Source organism: Sus scrofa, chromosome 6 (assembly GCF_054392235.1).
Source record: "Sus scrofa isolate SSC_HxYL_T2T_F1_AM1 chromosome 6, Sscrofa_HxYL_maternal_Yorkshire_Landrace_v2.0, whole genome shotgun sequence".
Taxonomy (NCBI): Eukaryota; Metazoa; Chordata; class Mammalia; order Artiodactyla; family Suidae; genus Sus; species Sus scrofa.
The window spans coordinates 87,527,707-87,546,888 of NC_139388.1; the positions used below are offsets into that span (position 1 = coordinate 87,527,707).

At 49.7% G+C, this 19,182-nt stretch overlaps 1 protein-coding gene and 1 long non-coding RNA gene across 3 annotated transcripts in view; both read left to right on the forward strand.

The window, feature by feature from the left end:
- The first annotated feature begins 3,123 nt into the window (after positions 1-3,123).
- On the forward strand, positions 3,124-13,479 carry LOC146402613 (uncharacterized). Its single transcript, XR_014807323.1, has 3 exons — positions 3,124-4,532; positions 8,253-9,649; positions 9,958-13,479. It is a non-coding gene; the product is annotated as an uncharacterized LOC146402613 (long non-coding RNA).
- Positions 13,480-16,292: 2,813 nt separating this feature from the next.
- The window catches only part of MAN1C1 (mannosidase alpha class 1C member 1), a 138,950-nt gene continuing 136,060 nt past the window's right edge, over positions 16,293-19,182 (forward strand). Inside the window, exons 1-2 of one of the 2 annotated variants that reach the window (XM_084963387.1) lie at positions 16,293-16,325; positions 17,177-17,914. In XM_084963387.1, coding sequence (XP_084819513.1) covers positions 17,393-17,914 — 522 coding nt within the window. In that variant the 5' untranslated portion in view covers positions 16,293-16,325; positions 17,177-17,392. Of the gene's footprint in view, positions 16,358-17,176; positions 17,915-19,182 lie in introns of both variants that reach the window. The other variant, XM_084963386.1, reaches the window with a different exon arrangement.

The following is a 19,182-nucleotide window of genomic DNA, read 5'->3' on the forward strand; positions in this document are numbered from 1 at the left end:
CTGCAGGTGTGGCCATAAAAGGAAATAAAATAAAATAGATAAAACATTTTCCTAACTCTGTTTTAATTTATCGAAAGGATTTATTGCCACCTGAAACTGCGTAAAGAATATATACAGCTTTTAAAACATTATTTATTTATTTATTTATTTTGTCCGACTCCCCTCCTCCCCCACAGGAATGAAGACAGGGACTTTTTCTGTCTGTTTATTGCCATATCTCCCAGAACAGCACCTGGCACTTCAATAGGCACTTGGCAACTGCTGAATGAATAAGTGGGGTGTATTGGACAGAGTCCCTTTCCTCAAGCGGTTCCCCTTCTAATAGGCCGGGCAGGCAGCGAAGCAGGCAGTGTATCTCATGGGGGCGGGGGGGGGGGGGACTAGGTGATGCGATGGAGGCCTGAGGGCTGCTCTGTGGGCAGGCAGGAAAGGCAGAGAACCCTGCTGGGAGGGAGGGAGTCCTCCACCAAGATCTGAGGGCCGATTAGGAGTTCTCCAGCGAGGAGGGAGGAAGAGAGAGTTCCGGGCAGAGGATGTAAAGGTCTAAAGGCCTGAAGGCAAAAGAGCACCTGGAAAGTGCATAGGATGTAAAGCTTTGTGTGTCTGGATCAGAGTGGGGAGAGGGAAGGGGCGCGGAAGAGACTGGGTGGTGGGCAGGGGTCTGCCCAAGAAGGATCTGGAGCGCATGCTAAGCCAGGAAGTGACGTGACTAGATTATATATATATCTGCATACCCATGTTTTCTAAACATTCATAATCCCCAGGAACTTTGTCACATCTGGCATCTCTCGTCCCAGTGATAAATACTATGCACTTAATGCTTTATATTAACAGACTCGCTTTACTTAAATACATTCATTTAAAAGGGAAACCCTTTGTAAACTCTTCTAATGTGTGATATACAAAAAGTAACAGTAAAACTAAACCTAATGAAAATGAAATAATGTTACATTCTATCACCTCCTGAGGCTCTGATCCCAAAGTCTACCTTCTCTTGTTAAAGAGGGAGAGGAACATGGCCAGGTGCTAGAGATGAGAAAGCACTGAGTTCCCACTGTGGCTCAGCAGTAAGGAACCTGAGTAGTATCCATGAGGATGAGGGTTCAATTCCTGGCCTTGCTTAGTGGTATAAGGATCTGGCATGGCAGTGAGCTGTGGTGTAGGTCATAGATACAGCTCGGATCCCAAATTGCTGTGGCTGTGGCGAAGGCCAGCGTCTGCAGCTCCGATTAGACCCCTAGCCTGGGAACCTCCCTATGCCGTGGGTGCCACCCTAGAAAGACAAATAAACAAAAGCAAAAACAAAAAACAAAACTAAAAAAAAAAAAGATGAGAAAGCACCAAGTAGGAGGTTCCCATAGTGGCTCAGTGTTAACGAACCCGACTAGTATCCCTGAGGATTCAGGTTCAATCCCTGGCCTTGCTCAGTGGGTTAAGGATTCAGCATTGCTATGGTGTGATGTAGGCTGGTGGCTACAGCTCCATTTCGACCCCTAGCCCAGGAACTTCCATATGCCATAGGAGCAGCCCTAAAAGAAAAAAGACAAAAAAAAAAAAAAAAAAAAAAGAGAGAGAAAGCCTCAAATGAGACTTTCTCCTTGACTAGGCCATCAAAAAGATTCAAAGAAGATTCAAAGGAAATATCTTTCTTACTATATGAGGCGTTTTACTTCAAACTGTAGCTGGATTTCTTCTAAGATTATTTCCAAATGACAGAAAATAATCTAATACATGACCAGTGGTACAATTTCCACAGAGACTCACTACAAAGCTTTCGGATGTGTTTGATGGAAGTAGGGTATGGAAGAGGAAATGGGGTAGGTGGCTAAGAAAACCAAGCCAGCCAATCAATCACATTTTATCCCCTCACTCCTCCTACATTGTAAAACCTACCCATCCATTCAACCACCTGGAGCTGCAGCTGCCAGACTGCACCACAGCCACAGCCACAGCCACACCAGATCCAAGCTGCATCTGTGACTTATGCCACAGCTCATGGCAACACCAGATCTTTAACTCACTGAGTGAGCCCAGGGATGAAACCTGCATCCTCATGGATCCTAGTCAGGTTCTTACCTCTCTGGAATGTTATTCCTCTATCCCAGGAATTCCCAGACCTAGTTTGGGGCCGGCGGGGGGGGGGGGAAATGACCCCAATCATTGCTTATGGACCCAGGACATATTACATTAAAACATAATTGTGGGAGTGCCCACTGCGGCTCAGCGGTAACGAACCCGACTAGCATCCATGAGGACACAGATTTGATCCTTGGCCCCACTCAGTGGGTTAAGGATCCAGCATTGCCGTGAGCTGTGGTGTAGGTTGCAGATGAAACAAAAAAACAAGAATAAAAATGAAAAACAACAAAAAAAGTTGTGGTCTTCTAGATTCCTGGGACCTGGTCAGCAGGAGGAGGCAAGCAAGGGCACCAATTATACCCCCGGCCCCACTTTCACTATGGCCCCCTCTCCTTGGCAGGTGTCTCTTTGTTCCGCAAAATTGCACCTGTTAAGGTCATGGGAAGCGAAAACACGTTGTCCACTGTGATTGTGGGCTCTGCACTGAAATTGATAATCCTGTTTGGAGAGACTCGAGATGATTTCCTCGCTGACATGGGGTGTGCGCCGTTCTCTGCTCCCACGTGAAGGGTGGCAGGACCACTTCTGTGGACTCCTCTCACTCAGCTGTATTTGAAACGCAGTCTATGGACATTCTCCAGGAGCTGGGCCAAGGTCCATAACAATGACCTTGTCCTGAGACCTCCTGTCCGCACCTCCTGTCACTCTCACAGTTTTCTGGGCTTGTCAACATTTGCTGAAGCATCATCCGTGTTTATTTTCAGGGCAGCTTTATGCCCTGCCCCTGGCCTTTTAACACAGGTACACTCTCTTTGCATAACCTCTGTTAAAAGCACGCTCTGGAGTCAGACCACCTGAGTTCAAATTCCAGCTGCATTGCTTACTGGTGATGTGCTCTCTGGAAAACTAATCTCCCTGGGCCTCAGTTTCCTCAACTGCAAAATGGAGTAAAAAAAAATATTAGGAAGATCAGAGAAAATACTTGCAGTGGGCTCTGAAGGAAGATGGGAAGAAGAAGGGAGGGAAAAGAATTGTGGGCAGGGAGTTCCCCCTGTGGATTAAGAACCTGATTCTAGCACCTCAGAATTGAACCCTGTGGAGGCATGGGTTCAATCCCTGGCCTGGCATGGTGGGTTAAAAGATACAGCATAGGTCACAGCTGCAACTCGGATTCACTCCCTTCCCTGGGAACTTCCATATGCTGTGGGTGCAGCCATTAAAAAAAAAACAAAAAACAAAAACAAATTGTGGGCAGATGGGAACAGCATCCACAAAGGCCCTGTGGCCAGAGGAAGCAGAGCAGTTGCTAGGAGACTGAAAGGAGACTGAAAGAAGCCTGGGGACTGTGGAGATATCGTAGCTTGGCTGGCTCAGCATATTTTGTAGTGTGCCTTCCTGTACTAGAGAGACCTAGAAGCTAGACTTCTGAAGCCAAGCATCAGATTTAAGTTCTATTGATCAGATGTACCATGGGCATTAACAGTGTATGGCCAAGGTCATGATTCTCTGATTTCCAGGCAAATGGAGTTACGGGGGAGGGGTGTTGTTTTTTTTTTTGTTTTTTCCTGCAGCCGCTGTTTCAGAGGACTCAGTGCTAGCCCCTTGTTTGTGGTTGAAGAACCTGTGCACCCAACCTGCTGGCAGCCCTCGGGGCAGAGTCAGCCTCAGAGCTGGCAGTGGAGGTGGCAGCATCCGGATTCCCCGATTCTTGGTCCTGGCAGAGGCTGCAGTGTCACTCTGGGAATCATTTCTGGAATCTCAGCCTAGAGCCAACCTCTCCAACCCTCCCAACTGTGTGGTGAGCACCGTTTCCCTGTATCACATTCCTTTCTGCTTAAACGAATGGCAGTGGTTTCTGTGATACGAACCTGAGACGGACTGTGATGGCCAGAAGGGCCACTCATTCTTCCCATCAAGAAATGGAGCTCAATGCCCAGCACCCCGCACCTGCCACCTTCAACATGGGCTGGCTTGTGACTTCTTAACCAAAAGAAAGTGGCAGAAGGGATACCCTATTGATTCCAGGCCAAGCTTTGAGGTTAAGCGCTGGAAGTCTCTGCTTTTTTATCTTGTGGAATGGCCTCTCTTGAGACACTCTCTCTCAGAATCCAGCTGGCATGCAGTGAGAATCCCAAGCCACATGGAGAGATCCAATGTGGCTTCTAGTTGACAACCCTAGATGAACTCCCAGGCAACAGCCAGCATCAACCACCAGCCGTGTGAGTGAGCACCCTGGAAGCCCAGCCCAGTCGTGTCTCCAGGTGGCTCCAGCCACAGAAGAACCACACAGATGAGCCTAATTTAGCCCAAGAATCAAAAGAGAACTTAGGTTTGGGATGATTTTTTGTGCAGCAAGAGGGAACCAAAATACTGACTTGTACAGACAGGCAGAAGGAGTACGAGGAAGTGAGACGAAGCTGGAGAAGCCAGAAGAATAGAATATGTGGAGCCAGGTAAGCCATGGTGAGGAGTTTTGTTACCATCCTAAGAGCTGTGGGATGCATTTACCTTTAATATGGATCACCTTTAATATTTACTTTTACCTTTAATATGGATCACCCTGCCTGCTGTGTGCAGAACAGACTGAAGGGGGAGCCAGAGAGGTGAGCCAGCCTGGAAATGAACATTGAAGCTGAAGGTGGTTTAGACTGGGGCGTGGGGTGCGGGTGGGAGTTAGTGATTGAAAGGGAGCGAAGTGGATGATTCGAGATATTTAGGACATCAAATTATAATATGAGGTGATGGCTCAGGACTGCTGGTAACCTACGTGGGTTTCCCTGACTAATCCTCCTAGTCTCTGTGCCCCAAACCCCAACAGAGTCACACAGTGGAAAGAGCAAGGACTCAGGTATCAGATACATTGGATGTTAATCCCAGATTCACCACCTCTTTGCTGTGTTACCTTGAGCATGTCACCTAACTTCTCGGGACTTTGTTTTCCTCTGCAATCAAATGCGAACAATAAGAAGAATGGTCATAGTAATTCCACTTGTTTACTAAACAGTGTCTGAGTGCACACAGTAGGCACTCAAGAAACATTTGTTGAATGGATGAATTTAGTGGGCTGGAGCTGATGAGGTATTAGAAAGAAATGGCCTTATTTTTTTCCTCCTCCTGAAAATTTTGTCTCTCAAAGGTGGGTTTCCTTTCCTTGACTCCTGATGATAAGCAGGCAGATTCAGATGATAAGCAGGCAGAAAGCAGGACTTTCCAGTCCCTTTTGGGCAAAATAACTGTTTCATTTTGGTAATCAAAACTCACTTCCAGTAATTAGAAAGTCCACTTAGGGAAATCTAACATTCTGATTACACATCCAGTGCAAAGTTCAAACAAACACCTCCTTTCATGAACTCCTGCCATGTGTTAGACCCTGTGCTGGGGGCAGACCCCATTGCCAGATAAAATGCCGGAAGCCCCATTCATTTGAATCTCAGATAAATTAGCAAATAATCTGCTAGTATGTGTACGTCCCAAACATTGCATGGAGCATATTTCCAGTCAAAATTATTTGTTGCTTATCAGAAATTCAAATGTAATCGGGCTTCCTGTGTTTTTATTTGCGAAATCACAGCACCGAGGTGCCTTGGCCCCGTCTCGTGGGTGTATGAGCTTTCTCTGCCTCTGCCAAGGACATCGGACTCTAGGTGAGCAGACAGGCCCAGGAATACCTCCTTCCACCTGTTTCCCTTTAGTGCATTTGACATGGTCTATACGGAGGAAAGCTGACCAGGTGAGCTTTGAGCAGCTCTCCTTTGCCTCTGGGAGGGTTGAAGCCGCATCCACTGGCACATGATTTGACACTCATGTGGGAGCAGGAATTTCTGAGAAGAGGATTCAGTGGTGATTTCCTGGAAGGAGGCGCAGTGCTGCCAGGAGTGTGGGGGGATGGCCTCAGAGAGGAGGGGGAGGGTCCCACGCTGGGGCTCGCGCTACTGGCTGAGCAGGATACTCCCTGCGCTTCTCTGAGCAAAGTCTGAAGAGCAAGCGCCTGGATGAGGCCACTGTCCACCTGGGTGGAGAAGGGGGAGGCACGGAGAGCGTGGGGGCAGGGAAGTGGAGCAGGACATCCTGAAGAGTATGGGTTTGGAGCCAGGCCCGGTCCCCTCAAGGCCTCAGGGCCCCCATCTTAACGTGGGTGGTTGAAGCAAGTGTTCTGCCCCCCAGCCTTCTGGTTCCGGACCCGTTGCTCATGATCTTGAACTTTCTCTGAATGTCTAGCCTTCTGCTGCCTCCTGCAGAGTCTCGCTCCCAGGAGAGGCCACTTCTGCTGTGTTTCTCTGGCTGCCACCCTCCCCTACCACGGACAACTGGGGCCTGGTACAGAGGCTGTGCGTGCCCACGGGAGGGGCAGCTTCCCTCCCACCTGACCTCAGGTCCTCAGAAGCAGTGACTGGGTACAGGACAAGGAAGAGAAGGGACCCACTCTCCTGTTTGTAGCCCCTCCTCCCCTTGGGCCCTGCAGGTAATCACTGAGCCTTTGAGGGGCTCTGAAGTTTAAGTCCAGTTCCTTCCAGCTTTCTCCATTGGGAGCTTAGGGTTCGGCGTTCTTGGTTGCCCTAAGTTACAACTCATCAATCTGCTTTTCTGTCCTCCAAATGTTGTTAATGCTATCTCTTCTTCTGAGCTAATTATCCTTGTGATTTTATGACTTTAACTTTTGCCTTCGTGTTAGTGGAGGTTCAGGAGGGAGCAGAGTTGTGTGTGTGCTCGATCTGTCTTATTTAGTCAGAATTCGGTCCGTCCAATTTAATTTTCACAAAAATACCAAAGGGCCAGTATTATCATCATGCTCCAAATGAGGAAACTGAGGCTCAGAGAGGACATCTGCGGAATTAATAAGTGGAACTAATAAGGTGAACTAACAAGTCCAAAACTCTTCATCTCCCACAGCTCTCCTAGCAGCGACCAGAGAAGTATGCCTTCCATAAGTTGGCATCTTATGTGGTAACACCCAGTTTGCAAGAAGGACACCTTCCTCCATCTGAATGTGTCCTCTGTGACTGCTTATAAGAGTGATAAACTATTGTCAGATGTAATTAACAACTGGAATGACCTTAATGTCCAACTGCAATGGACTGGCTAAATAAATGATGGTATATCCATTTTAAAGATCCTATCTGTCAGAATGATGAGGCTGGAGAATACTTCATTTCATGGACAAATGCTCCTGACATATTGGGAAATTAAAAAGCACATTTTCTAATCAGTGGATGCGGTACAACAACAATAAACACACAGATAAAATCACAAATTAATAAAAAAGGAATTAACATTTACCTGCAACCCTGATCCTTGAGTGTAGGTCCCTAGCCAACATCCAAAGTCAAAAGGAATCCTGTCTGCCCCAAGGCACGAGATCAGCTTCTAAGGCCTTCGTCTCACCTGCCTCGAACCCTTCCCCCCAACCCTCAGTTTCTCCCGAAGTCTACTGTTCATATCCAGTTGAAAAGAAAGTGCATCCACTACTCCTGCATCCTCACCTCCACCTGGGGTTTAGTGAGTCTACTCCTGGAATACTGTAGGTACTGAGAACACTTTTAAATCATCATAATTTTCTCTTTACTTTTAACCTGGGCCACTTGAAAGCCCCCTCTCCCTTTTTTCTTCCAGGAAGAGAATGGGGTGAGTTAGCTACAAGGAGGGCAATGGCAGCCATTTGTAATCCTGAGGGAAACGTCCCCACTGCAGATCAAATGAGATAAAATGGATCTAAAATCTAGCCACAGCCTATTTTATGAGACACTGGATTTCCTTTTCTAAAGGTCCTCTGGACTGGGATAAAGATTTATTTATTCAGGCACCTTAGAATAGTGTGCTTCAAAATGAGGGTCATTAGCCATTATGGCTGTGCCATCCAGTCCAGCAGCTACTGGCCACATGGGGCTTTTGGCGCACTTGAAATGTAGCTTGTCTGAATTGAGATTTGCTATAAATGTAAAATACACACTGGATCGTGAAGATCGTTTTTCACTGGTATGTAAAAAAAGAACATAGCTTATCTTATTACTGATTTTTAAAATAATAATTGAAGTGGCTTTGGGGATATATTGGATTAAATAAAATGTATTATTAAAGTTAATTTAACCTTAAACATTTTTTCAGTTTAAAAATTTTTGAAAGCCCCGTGGTCTCGGCTTGACACAACACATGTTAATTTTTCATTTACACTCCAGCCAGTGCAGCCAAAGCAGATGTGCGGAAGGTTCTGCTCATCATACTCACACTGGAACTCGGGCTCATGGAGCAGCTGCCATCTCCATCACTGTCAGTCACCTTGCCAGAGGGGAAGCCGGACTCTAGAGGGTATGGCACTGGCGGCAATTAAATGTTCTCGCCAGGAGTGGCCCCTGTGGTTTCTGCTCACAGCTCATTGGCCAGAACTAGTCACATGCCTCTACTTAACCACAAGGGGGCGGGGCGATCCTACCCTGTCCCCCAAAGGCAGAGATCCAGAAATACCTGGTGGCCTGGGCAAATGACTAGCTTGGTTTCTATGGACTTTTTTATTTCTTTAAAATATATAGAAGATTATAAGCAAAAAAAGTAGAATGGAATAAAACAGGAAATATCATAGGGCATCACAAAGTTTTAAAATTATGATTAAGGCGCAATTTTTTTTTTTTTTTTTTTTTTTGCTTTTAAGGGCTGCACCTGTGGCATATGGAAGTTCACAGGCTAGGGGTGTAATGGGAGCTGCAGCTACCAGCCTATGCCACAGCCACAGCAATGCCGGATCTGAGCCGCGTCTGTGACCTACACCAGAGCTCACAGCAATGCTGGATCCTTAACCACTGAGCAGGGCGAGGGATCCAACCAACATCCTCATGGATACTAGTCTGGTTCCTTACCGCTGAGCCACAACAGGAACTCCTCAATAAATGTTTCTGAGATGATGAAAATTCTTTCTGAAAAGGGATCATAGCCACAACAAACGTCTTTTTTTGCTTTGTCACTAACAAAGTGCTTGCCCACTGGTAATCTTACCTGGGGTATTTGGGGCCCCCTTTATGGATGGCGAAACTGGCTCAGAGAGGTGAGGGATCTGCCCAGGTCATGCAATCAAATGGCAGAGCTGGGACTTGGGACAAGTAAGGTAACTGATGAAACTCCCTGTCAAACCCCAATCTTGCTTCTCTTTCATTTATTCACCCCAATAACTTGCTACTGTTGACTTCTTTTAATAATACTAATATTTAACATATACTGAGTTTAATACTATTATCATTGCTATTTTATGGCCAAGGAAACTGAAGCTCAAACAGATGAGATGACCACCTAAGGTTACACAGCTCATGGTAACCTTGGTAGGACTTGAGTTCATACCCTAGTCTATGAGATTCAAGACTATAACTACGATGTTCTTTTGCCACTCTGGCTTATTGATCTGAGTTTAGAACTCACTTGAATGGCATAATGGATAAGGTTTGAGGGAACACCCCATGATTGTTTGGTCCATATGGTTCCAGCAACTCCTGCTTAATGCCTTGGGCTCTTCTTATATTCCTAGCCCTAGAGTGGGAGATCCTTTGAGACCCTGCATAGAATCTGGGGCATCGGTAACCCATGGAAGGTAAGAAACTGGCACACACACATACATTAAACAAAAGATGAGGACTCCCTGATATTAGTAAGTGGAACCAGATGACTAAATCATGCCAGGATTACATTTTAAAGATATTGTTTCATTTCTAGCTTTATGGGGCTTGATGTAAGCTTTTGGAAATGTACTTTTACGAGATTCAAAGATATTTATTTTACATGCCCTTTAAAAGTGCCAGTACCATAAATAATAATAACTAACATTTAGTTCCTGCTATATGCCAGGCACCCTGGTAAGACAGTAATGTGGATTATTTCATTTAACCTTCACAACACCAGTGAAGCACATGTAACCCAGGACTGTGGGAGTGAGAAGAACCCTTATCATGCGTGTGGAAGTGGTCTCAGCTGGGATTCTCAAGTACTGATGGGATCCAGACTCGGCTCTGCCTCCAGCTGCAAATTACTTTCGCGCACTCTGATCCTTAGATTTCAAGTCTGCAGCGTTCTACCTTTGAGCTGGATGATCTGGAAATTCCTGGAGAGGAGGGGCTTGCCTGAGCAGTGCTTAGCACAGTGCTTATCACAAGAGGACTGCATAAACAGTGCTATTATTATAATCCAGAGACCGTGTTTTCGGAAATGAAAATTGGTGTGTACGATCTGATAAGTGAAGGGACCATGGGCAGAGTATTTGAAATGGGAACTTCCTTGGAAACTTTGAGTTACAAAGTTTCAATGTGGTTGTCAGGTTGTCTGTTACTAGGAAATGAGGTAGCACTAATTCTTTTTGTCTTCTATAAAGTTTGGTTCACATTTATCCAAAGCTCACTGTGTACCAGACTCTGTGCTAAGACATTTACAACCATTCGCTCCTTTAGCCCTCATAACCACCCCATGTTGAGCATCTCTGTTTCTCAGATGAGGAAACTGGGGCTCAAGGACTGGGACAGTTTCCCAGGGTCTCACTACAGGCAGGAGATCCAGGCTCAACCTGGTGCTCTGACTTGAGTCCTTGTTTTTGTCCCCCTGTTTTCCCTTCTCCGGCATACTGAGTCCAACCCACCCCCTGCTTATGTGGAAGTCACATGAGCATAACATGTGCTCCAGACTCCTTATAGCCAATTATTTAATCTTCACATCATCTTTCTAAGGTGTGTGTTACTGTTGTCCCTCATTTGATAGATGAAGGTCTTGAAGCTCCAAGGTCAGATAGGTTGCCCAAGATCAACCAGCCAATGTTGGATTCAAACCCAGACCGCTAGGCCTCTTTGACTTCAAAGCCTTGGGTTTAAGCCAGGGTTTCTCACACTTGGCACAGCTGACATTTGGGGCTGGACAAATCTTTGTTGGGAGGGGAAGGTGTATTGGAAGATGTTTGAGAGTGTCCTCGACTTTTATCCACTAGATGCTAGTGACTCTCTTCCCCTAATTGTGACAACCCAAATCATCTCCAGACATTGTCGAATGCTCCCTGGGTGCAAAATTTCTCCCAGTTGAGAACTCTTACTTCTGGCTGGCTGCCCGGGCCACCTCAGGACTGGGGATGCATGCAAGAAGAGCTGAAACTTTTGTGATCTTCTCTTAAGAGTCTGAGGGCAGGGAGTTCCTGTTGTGGCTCAGAGGGTTAAGAACCTGACGAGTATCCATGAGGATATGGGTTTGATCCCTGGCCCCGCTCAGTGGGTTAAGGATCCAGCATTGCTGCAAGCTTCGGTGTAGGTTCTGGCATTGCTGTGGCTATGGCATAGGTCAGCAGCTGCAGCTTCAATTCAACCTCTAGCCTGGGAACTCCCATATGCCAAAGGAGTGGTCCTGAAAAGGAAAAAAAAAAAAAAAAAAAAGGAATCTGAGGGCAGGTATTCCCGCTCTGTGACCCTGAAATTGGCTGCCCCCTGCACATCGAGGTATTGACTGGGCCCTGCAGCCTGTTGGAGAGAGCCCAGGACAGCTGCAGGAGTTTTCACCTCTGGACTAACCTGGTGTGCACTCACCCAGCAGGGTGCATCTTCAGAAGCTCTCCGGCCCAAGTTGAATTTGTCTGGAGGCCATTCAGAAAGCTGCCCGAGATGATTCTCTCTTGGCTCAACTTGGCTTTATCTCTAGGCTTTGATTTTAAATAGGACTAATGACCATTTGAGATTCAAATTCTGCACCAACTGCCCAGAAACTCCTGGAGGAGCAGATGGGACGCCTCCTTTAGCCTAATTCACTGCTCCCATCTCAACAAATGCCCCTGTCCCCAGGGAAGTTAGAGTCCTAGGAATTGTTGCCAGCCTCTCTCTCTCTGTCAACATCCACTCTTAAGCCACCATCAGATCTTCTCAGTTTGGAATTCTAAGTATGATTTGGATCCTGTGGTCCTGTCCATCTCCTGCTTCCCCAATCCAAGCCACCTCAGACAAATGCAATGTCCTCTGAAAGGCACCCAACTTCATTGACTCCTGCCTTCCATTCTGTTTTCACACTGTAGCTAGAGTAGCCTTTTAAAAATGTTAATCTGAAGCCGCCTACCCCCCTTCCCTTCCACACACATTCCTACTCCTGCCCTAAATCATTCAATGGTGCTTCCTGTCTCTCCCCATCACTGCCTCGTCTCTAGACATACTGGCTTGTCTCTTCTCAATGGCACCATATTCTCTTCACCCCAGGGCTTTTGCATATGCTATTCTCTCAGGCTGGATGTTCTCACTATCCCTCTTTGCTTATCTGACTCCACTCATCCTTAGCGGAGGTCTTCCTGACCCCTTCTCACTCAACCCAAGCCTAGTTGGTTCTGGATCCATCCTTACATGTTAGAGCAGCATCTCTCTCCTTCCTCACTTTTATCTCAGCTTGCAGACTTATTTGGGGGGTTGCTTATTTGTTTAAACTCCTCTTCCCCTTAAGACTGTAAACTCCACAATGGGAACAATGTGTCTATTTTTGCTCATCAATTACATCGCTAAAGCCTAGTATATTGCCTGAAACATAGCAGGCACTTTATACATACTTACTGAATGGCTGGATGAGCTCAAATAATCCTCTCAACAAGCCTGTGAAAATTTTGCCTGAGGCCAGTGCTCTTTCTCAGCTCTGACTCCCTATAGCACCTGCTCTCCTGGCATTATGCAGCCGGGAGCAATAGACTCTGAAAGACATAAAGGGCTCTGGAGCCTAACCAGCTGGATTTCAAATCCCCCCTCTGCCATTTCCCAGCTGTGTGACATTGGATAATGTCCTTAACATCTCTGTGCTTTAGTTTCCTCTTCTGTAAAATGTCAGTAATAAGAGCACCTGTCTCATGGGGTGGTTGTAAGAGTCAAAATAATGGAGCTTCTATAAAACGCTATTATAAGGGCTTGGCACATAGTGTGTGCTCTATTAATCTTAGTTTCTATTAGTATTGTTAACAGAAAGACAATAGAATCTGGGATTCGATGAGTCTGCTTTTCTCTTATACTTGCAGGTAATTCCCTGTGTGACTGTGGATAAGTCATGTCACACCCCTGAGCCTGAGTTTCTCCATCTGTTAGGTTGGGATCACAAAGCCTACTGCAGAGAGGGCCTTTGTGAGAGCAGAGAGGATGAGAGAGAGCAAGCACTCAGCACAGCACCCAGGGCATGGTGAATCCCTTCCTGACAGGCTGAACCAGCCCCTGTCGCCTCTTAGACAAGAGAAGTTAGGCTTCACATTTACCTTATCTAGGGCTGTTATCTCCAGCCCCTCTGTACCTGGCACATAGTAGGTGTTTAATAAATAGTTCTTTACTGTATGAATGAATCAGTAATCACAGGGACCACGCTTTTTTCATCTTTGTATCCACTCCAAGACTGGTGAAATGCCTAGCATCTAATTTCAATAAATGTTTGTCGACGGAATAGATTTTAAAATGACTATTCATTTCTCTTCCCAGTCCCACTCAAGTTCCTGAATTGAACTGAGAAATATACCTGTTAACGTATGCTCAATCTCTCTAGCCTTAGTATTCTTATCTGTAAAATGAGTCTAGTCATAATATCTACTTCGTAAGAGTGTTCTGAAAAGTAAATGAGGCCATATTATTCGGCACGTAGAAAATGTTGGTTCATGGGGTTCTCTTGCAGCACAGTGGGTTAGGATCTGGCATTGTCACTGCTGTGGTGCACTTCCATCCCTGGTCTGGGAACCTCTGCATGCTGCAGGCACAGCCCAAAAAAGGAGGAGGGGGAGGGGGAGGAGGAGAAGAAGGAGAACAGGAGGAAGAGTGGGAGAGGAGGAAGAAGAAAAAGGAGAAGGAGAAGAAGAAAATGTTGGTTCATTATTATTCCCTCCCCTGAGCCTCAGTTTATTTTGTGAAATGGGCATCTACTCACTTATTTATTCATTCATTACTCAACAAACACAGTGCCTATGTGCAGATAAGACCTAGGGCAGTCAGAGAGGTGACTGAGCCATGGTCCTTGCCATGAGGAACTAAGTCTGCTGTGGAACAGCTTGTCAATATTAAAAATCCAGTGAGAGAAGAAAGAGCCGCAGTGTGAGTCAGGTTCATGGGGGCTGGGGTGTTTGGGGGATGGAGACTTCCAGAGTTTCAGCAAGCTTGTTAGGGAGATTGTAAAAGGTTATGGTATCACCAACCAGTATAATCATCAACACGGCATCGGGTTGAAATGGAGTTGTCCTTTCTGGGCTCTGGCTTTTGTAGCCTGAGTCTGTGGATTCCTGCTGTAGCCTCATTTTCTATCCCGGCTCACCAGTGTCCCAGACAGGTCTAGATGTGACAATGACAGTAAGGAACGAGTCCCAACAGACACAGCCTTCTGAGCCTCAGCCTCACCCTCCTCCCCTTCTCCTGGGTCCTCCCTTCTCGGGGGACTTTAAACAGTGATTCTCCTACACTCTCAATGTAGAGCTATGTGGGGTGCTGCCTGGTTCTCCAAAGACAAGGCTCCCCCTTCCTAACGTGGGTCCTGGGAGGGAGATGCTTGTGTGTTGGAGATTGGAAGGAGCCTAGCCAGCATCCCGGTGGGTCACATGCTTGTCTCTGATGTTCACAGCTGGTTCCAGGGAATTGACTCCTGCCAGTCAAACTCATGAGAGACTGAAACATCTGAATCAGAATTGACATTTAAGTTGGGTGTACTTGTGGGGTTGGGAGTGACCAAAATATTTGCACCTGTTACCCAGAGCAATCTTTTGTTTTCAATTGAAAGAGATTTGCACACTCAGGATGTTTGAATATCAGGGGAGGGTCTGCTGTCAGTGGCCTGGCCAGAGGTAGAAGGATGTCTGAGTCCCAGTGGCCCATCATGTAAAAGGCCTCAGGGAAGAAGCAAGATTTATGAGGTGAGAGCCTGCCTGGGCTACTTCTTCTGTAGCAAAGGCCTCCCTGCAGTATTTTCTGTCTCATCAACACTGCATTTCATTTTAAATTACAGCTGAAAGCAGATATTTTCCCTCTTGCCTATTACACCTCTTAATTTGTCTCTCCCTCTGCTATTTGTCTCTATAAAGTGTCTTGCATGAAAGACCCACACAACACAATGTTTCTCTGCCTTGGGTTTGGTTTAACAGAAAGGGAAGATGCAGAGAGAATTGAATCCTGGAAGGAAGGTGTGAGGGTCTTGGGGTTGAGATACACCTGTGTCTAGGAATATAAGCCTGACTGTGTGTATAAGTGCATGTTTTTGAACCTATCTATTGTGTGTCTGAGTTTGTGCATGTCAGTACTTGTACTGATATGTCTTCATGTACTTTGGAAAATCACTTGGCGTCCATACCTAAATTAAGTGTATGTTTGTGTGCAGGTACACACCCACATGCAATCTCTGAGTGCATCCATGTCTATGCACTGGAGCACACATGTGCACATAAACACACGCAGGCATCTGGGTACGCACATCACCTGATGTGTATGGTCTTCTGCGCACATGACCAAGGTTCCTTCTCCTTCCTTGCTCTGGCACCGCTGCGGTTAGCTTCTTTATCTGCCCTACCCAGGGGGCCGGCCTGGTTTGGGGCTGTGGGAAAAGGAAGGCAGAGTTGTGGTCTGCGGGAGGGGGTCTAGTGGAAACACTGCCTTAGCCCGGCCCAACCGCCGGGTTGGCTTGGCTCCAGCCAGCCCTTCCTCACAGCCTGCCACAGCAGCACCACGGCCGCCCCTGCGGAAGCTCTCGGGTTCCCTGGGCAGGCCTCCAGCTCCCCGCCAATCCCGGACTGGCACAGAGGGGTGAGTGAGATTACCAAACCACTACGAGAACCCTCCAGACCAGCTGGGGCTCGTGCCCCCTCCGGGGGACCGACAACTGTAGCGGCGAGGGCGGGGACAAGGGTGGGAGGCGGTGTCTCGGTCTCTCCCAGTCCAGAGAATGCTGGGCACTAACCAATGGGCGACTGCGGCCCAACGGGGATCCCTCCGAGGCAGCCAATGACCTCGCTCCGCTCTCCACCCCCGCCCTCGCCAACCCCGCGCAACTGGACCATTGGTGCCGGCGGGATGGGGCGGGGTGGGGGTGGGGGTAGTGTGCTCGGCGCCGGCCCTTTGAGGAAGGGGGCGTGGCTTGGAGTCCCAGCTCCTCTCCCCACCCGGGCTCAGGCCCTGCACTCCTTACTCCAGCCGCGAGGCCATTGGCCTGGCTGCGGCGCCGCGGCGGTGGTGGACCGCGGGACGCGCGCAGTGGGCGTGGCCCGAGGGCGTGGCCCGACGGGAGGCGGGGCCGAGGGTGCTGTCTCAGTGAAAGCCGGAGCTGCGGCGGCAGCGGCGGGGGCGTCCGGGCGGTGTGCGCGCCTGTGGGGCGCAGGCTCGGCAGCGGCGGCGCCGGCGGTGGCGGCGGCGGCGGCGGCGGCGGTGGAGGAGGCTCAGCCTGCGGCTGCAGCGGCCCGTCTGGAGCGGCCGCTGAGAGGAGGCCAGCTGCAGCGGGGGAGGCGCAGCCGGGACTGCGCGCTCCGCGGAGCCGGCGGGGACCGGGAACAGGTGATCCCAGCAGGAACCCGGAGCCCCACCGAGTTGGCGGGGCGGGAGCTCGCACTCCCGGGCGCAGCTGCAGCCGCCCCGCCGCGGCTGGTCGCGGACGGTGCCGGGCACCGGACCAGGGCTCGGGCATCCCTCTGCTCCTGGGGACCCGGGAAGCCCCTACCCCTGCAGGCTCCGAAGTGTCTGCTCCCGCTCGCCGGCGCCCGCTCCGCGGCGGAGCAAAGTTGTGGACGCGTCCCCTTAGCCGAGCCCCGGCACTGCCGCGACCCGGCTGGGCCGGCGCGCTCTCTGAGCGCCACTGACACTCCAGCCCCGCTGCCGCTTCGCCCCCAGAAGGTGGCCCCTTCTGGAAACTGCTTCTGAGGCTAAAACTTTGGGCCGAGGGGTTGAGGGCGGCTCGGCGCGGGGACGAGGCCTGCGGGCTCCCCTCCGCGCCAACAGCGTGGGCGCCGTGGACGGCATGTGACGGCCCCGGCGGCGGCCGCAGCGCGGGAAGGCGCGGGCCCCGGGAGCTCCGGCCGCTGCGAGGAGGGGCTGAGCGGCGGCCGGAGAAAGGGCTGCGGCAGGCGGCCGACCCTTGCGGGCCCGGGCCCCGCCGCCTCGCTCGCCCGGGCCCCGCCGAGGTCGCTGCGCCCCCACCCCGGCGCGGGAGGACGCGCCCCAAACTCCCTGAACTTCAGGAGCCGTCCCCGAGAGGCGAAGCTCTCAGGGACACCCACCCCGAGAGACGCTCCTCGACGACCTACTCTCCCCGAGCCCCCAGCTGACAAGTGCCTGGACTCCAAGGGCCTCAGGGGCCTGGCTGGAGCTGACTGTCCCTAGCCCTGTGCCCGGCCACGATGCTCATGAGGAAAGTGCCCGGCTTCGTCCCGGCCTCCTCGTGGGGGCTGCGGCTGCCGCAGAAGTTCCTCTTCCTTCTCTTCCTCTCCGGCCTCATCACCCTGTGCTTCGGGGCCCTCTTCCTGCTGCCCAACTCTTCTCGCCTCAAGCGCCTCTTCCTGGCCCCCCGGACCCAGCAGCCCGGCATGGAGGCAGTGGCCCAAGTCGCCGGCCACTCTCTGGCCCGCGAGCCGGAGTCACCTCCCAACCCGGCCCCCGCGGCTCCAGCACCAGGCAAGGACGATCCCAGCAGCCAAGCCAGTCCCCGCAGTCGGAAAGGATGGCCAAGGCGCACCCGCCTCGTTGAGTTACGGGAGGAGGTTGCCGCGGCCCCCCTCAGACCCCAGGAGGGGAGCATCCAGTCTAGCTTTGACTTCAACGCCTTCAGGAGCCGCCTCCGCCACCCGGTCCTGGGGACTGGGGCCAACAAGAGTAAGGAGCCCCAGAGCCTAGTTCAAACCCAACGGGAGAAAATCAAGGAGGTAAGGACTGTCTTTCCCTCATGAAAGAAAAGACCCACTGTGCTTCCATCCATTTGCCCTGGGCCCCAGTCACTCCCCTGCACGCTGGTCTACTCTAGGCCCTCTAGGCACACTCTGCACCCTCCTCTCTCCTCCAAAACTTCCTACCTTCACTCCTTCCTGCACACTTTTCCACCACTGGGTTCAGTTAATCATCCCCACGCCTAGCAGGTGGTAGCTGAACCACTGGACCAACTTTGCCCCATCTGCAGACTCTGGTCTTTCTAGTCCAGTCCTCAGTCCAGGTGGGCTCTGCTCCCTCTCTTTGTAGGGTTGCCGATAAGATTTTGATGGAGTTGCTAGTAAGGTTCATTAATGGACAACCTTTCTCCTTGAAGGGACCAAGGCCACGTTCTTTCTTAATGTGTGTCCTTCAGTCACGACTTCTCCCAAACTCCTGTAGAATCTACTACCTGGAAATCAAGGATTTGGGGGGTATTTGGTGTCTTGCAAGTATTTTGTAATCAAGCCAGCAACCTACAAACCAGAGAATGTTGTGCATTCTTGCTAACTGTTTCTATTGAGCTTTGGAACAATTGTACATAATCGCATGTGATGCAGGGAGCAGTGATCAATAAGGCAGTGGTAATGTTATAGAAGCTCTGAGGTTATTGCCTTAATGAAGCAGGTCTTGGACTTGTGCCCTGCAGGGATTTTACCAGAGAGAGGTTAGAAGGATCACTTTAAGTCTGAATCTTAGTATTAGTTCAAGAAACCAAAAGCAAATTCGCCTCACCATGGCTTGAAGACTGTTGCCAAGCCACCACTGATAACTAAATGTTCTACTCAACCACTGTTGGAGCTGCCTGCTGTTGGAACCTCCTGCATGAGGATTTTGCCCAGCATTGCAGAGGGGGCTGCAGTGACACCCCCGGGCCACGAGGGGGCTGTGGGCAAGCAGTGGGCCAGGGTCTCCTTCCTAGAAATAAGAGGATGCTCCCCCATGCCCGTGGGCCCAGAAGGAAAGGACTGCTTCTGTCTGGAGTTCTTGGTTTGCTGCAAAGCAGTAAGCAAGTCTGCTCTGATTTCCGGAAGGGGCAGGCAGCAAGGGTCAGGACCTGCCCTGCCAGGACTTACTGAGAGCCAGTGGAGAGCTTAGCTGTCCCCCCTCTCCCTCTCCAGTCTGTCCTCTCTCCCAACACCCACTTCTCCCCTACTCATCTCCGCTCCTGTTACTCAGCCTTCCATGCTAAGCCTTGTGGAGACTCTATCTCAACTAGCAATCACTG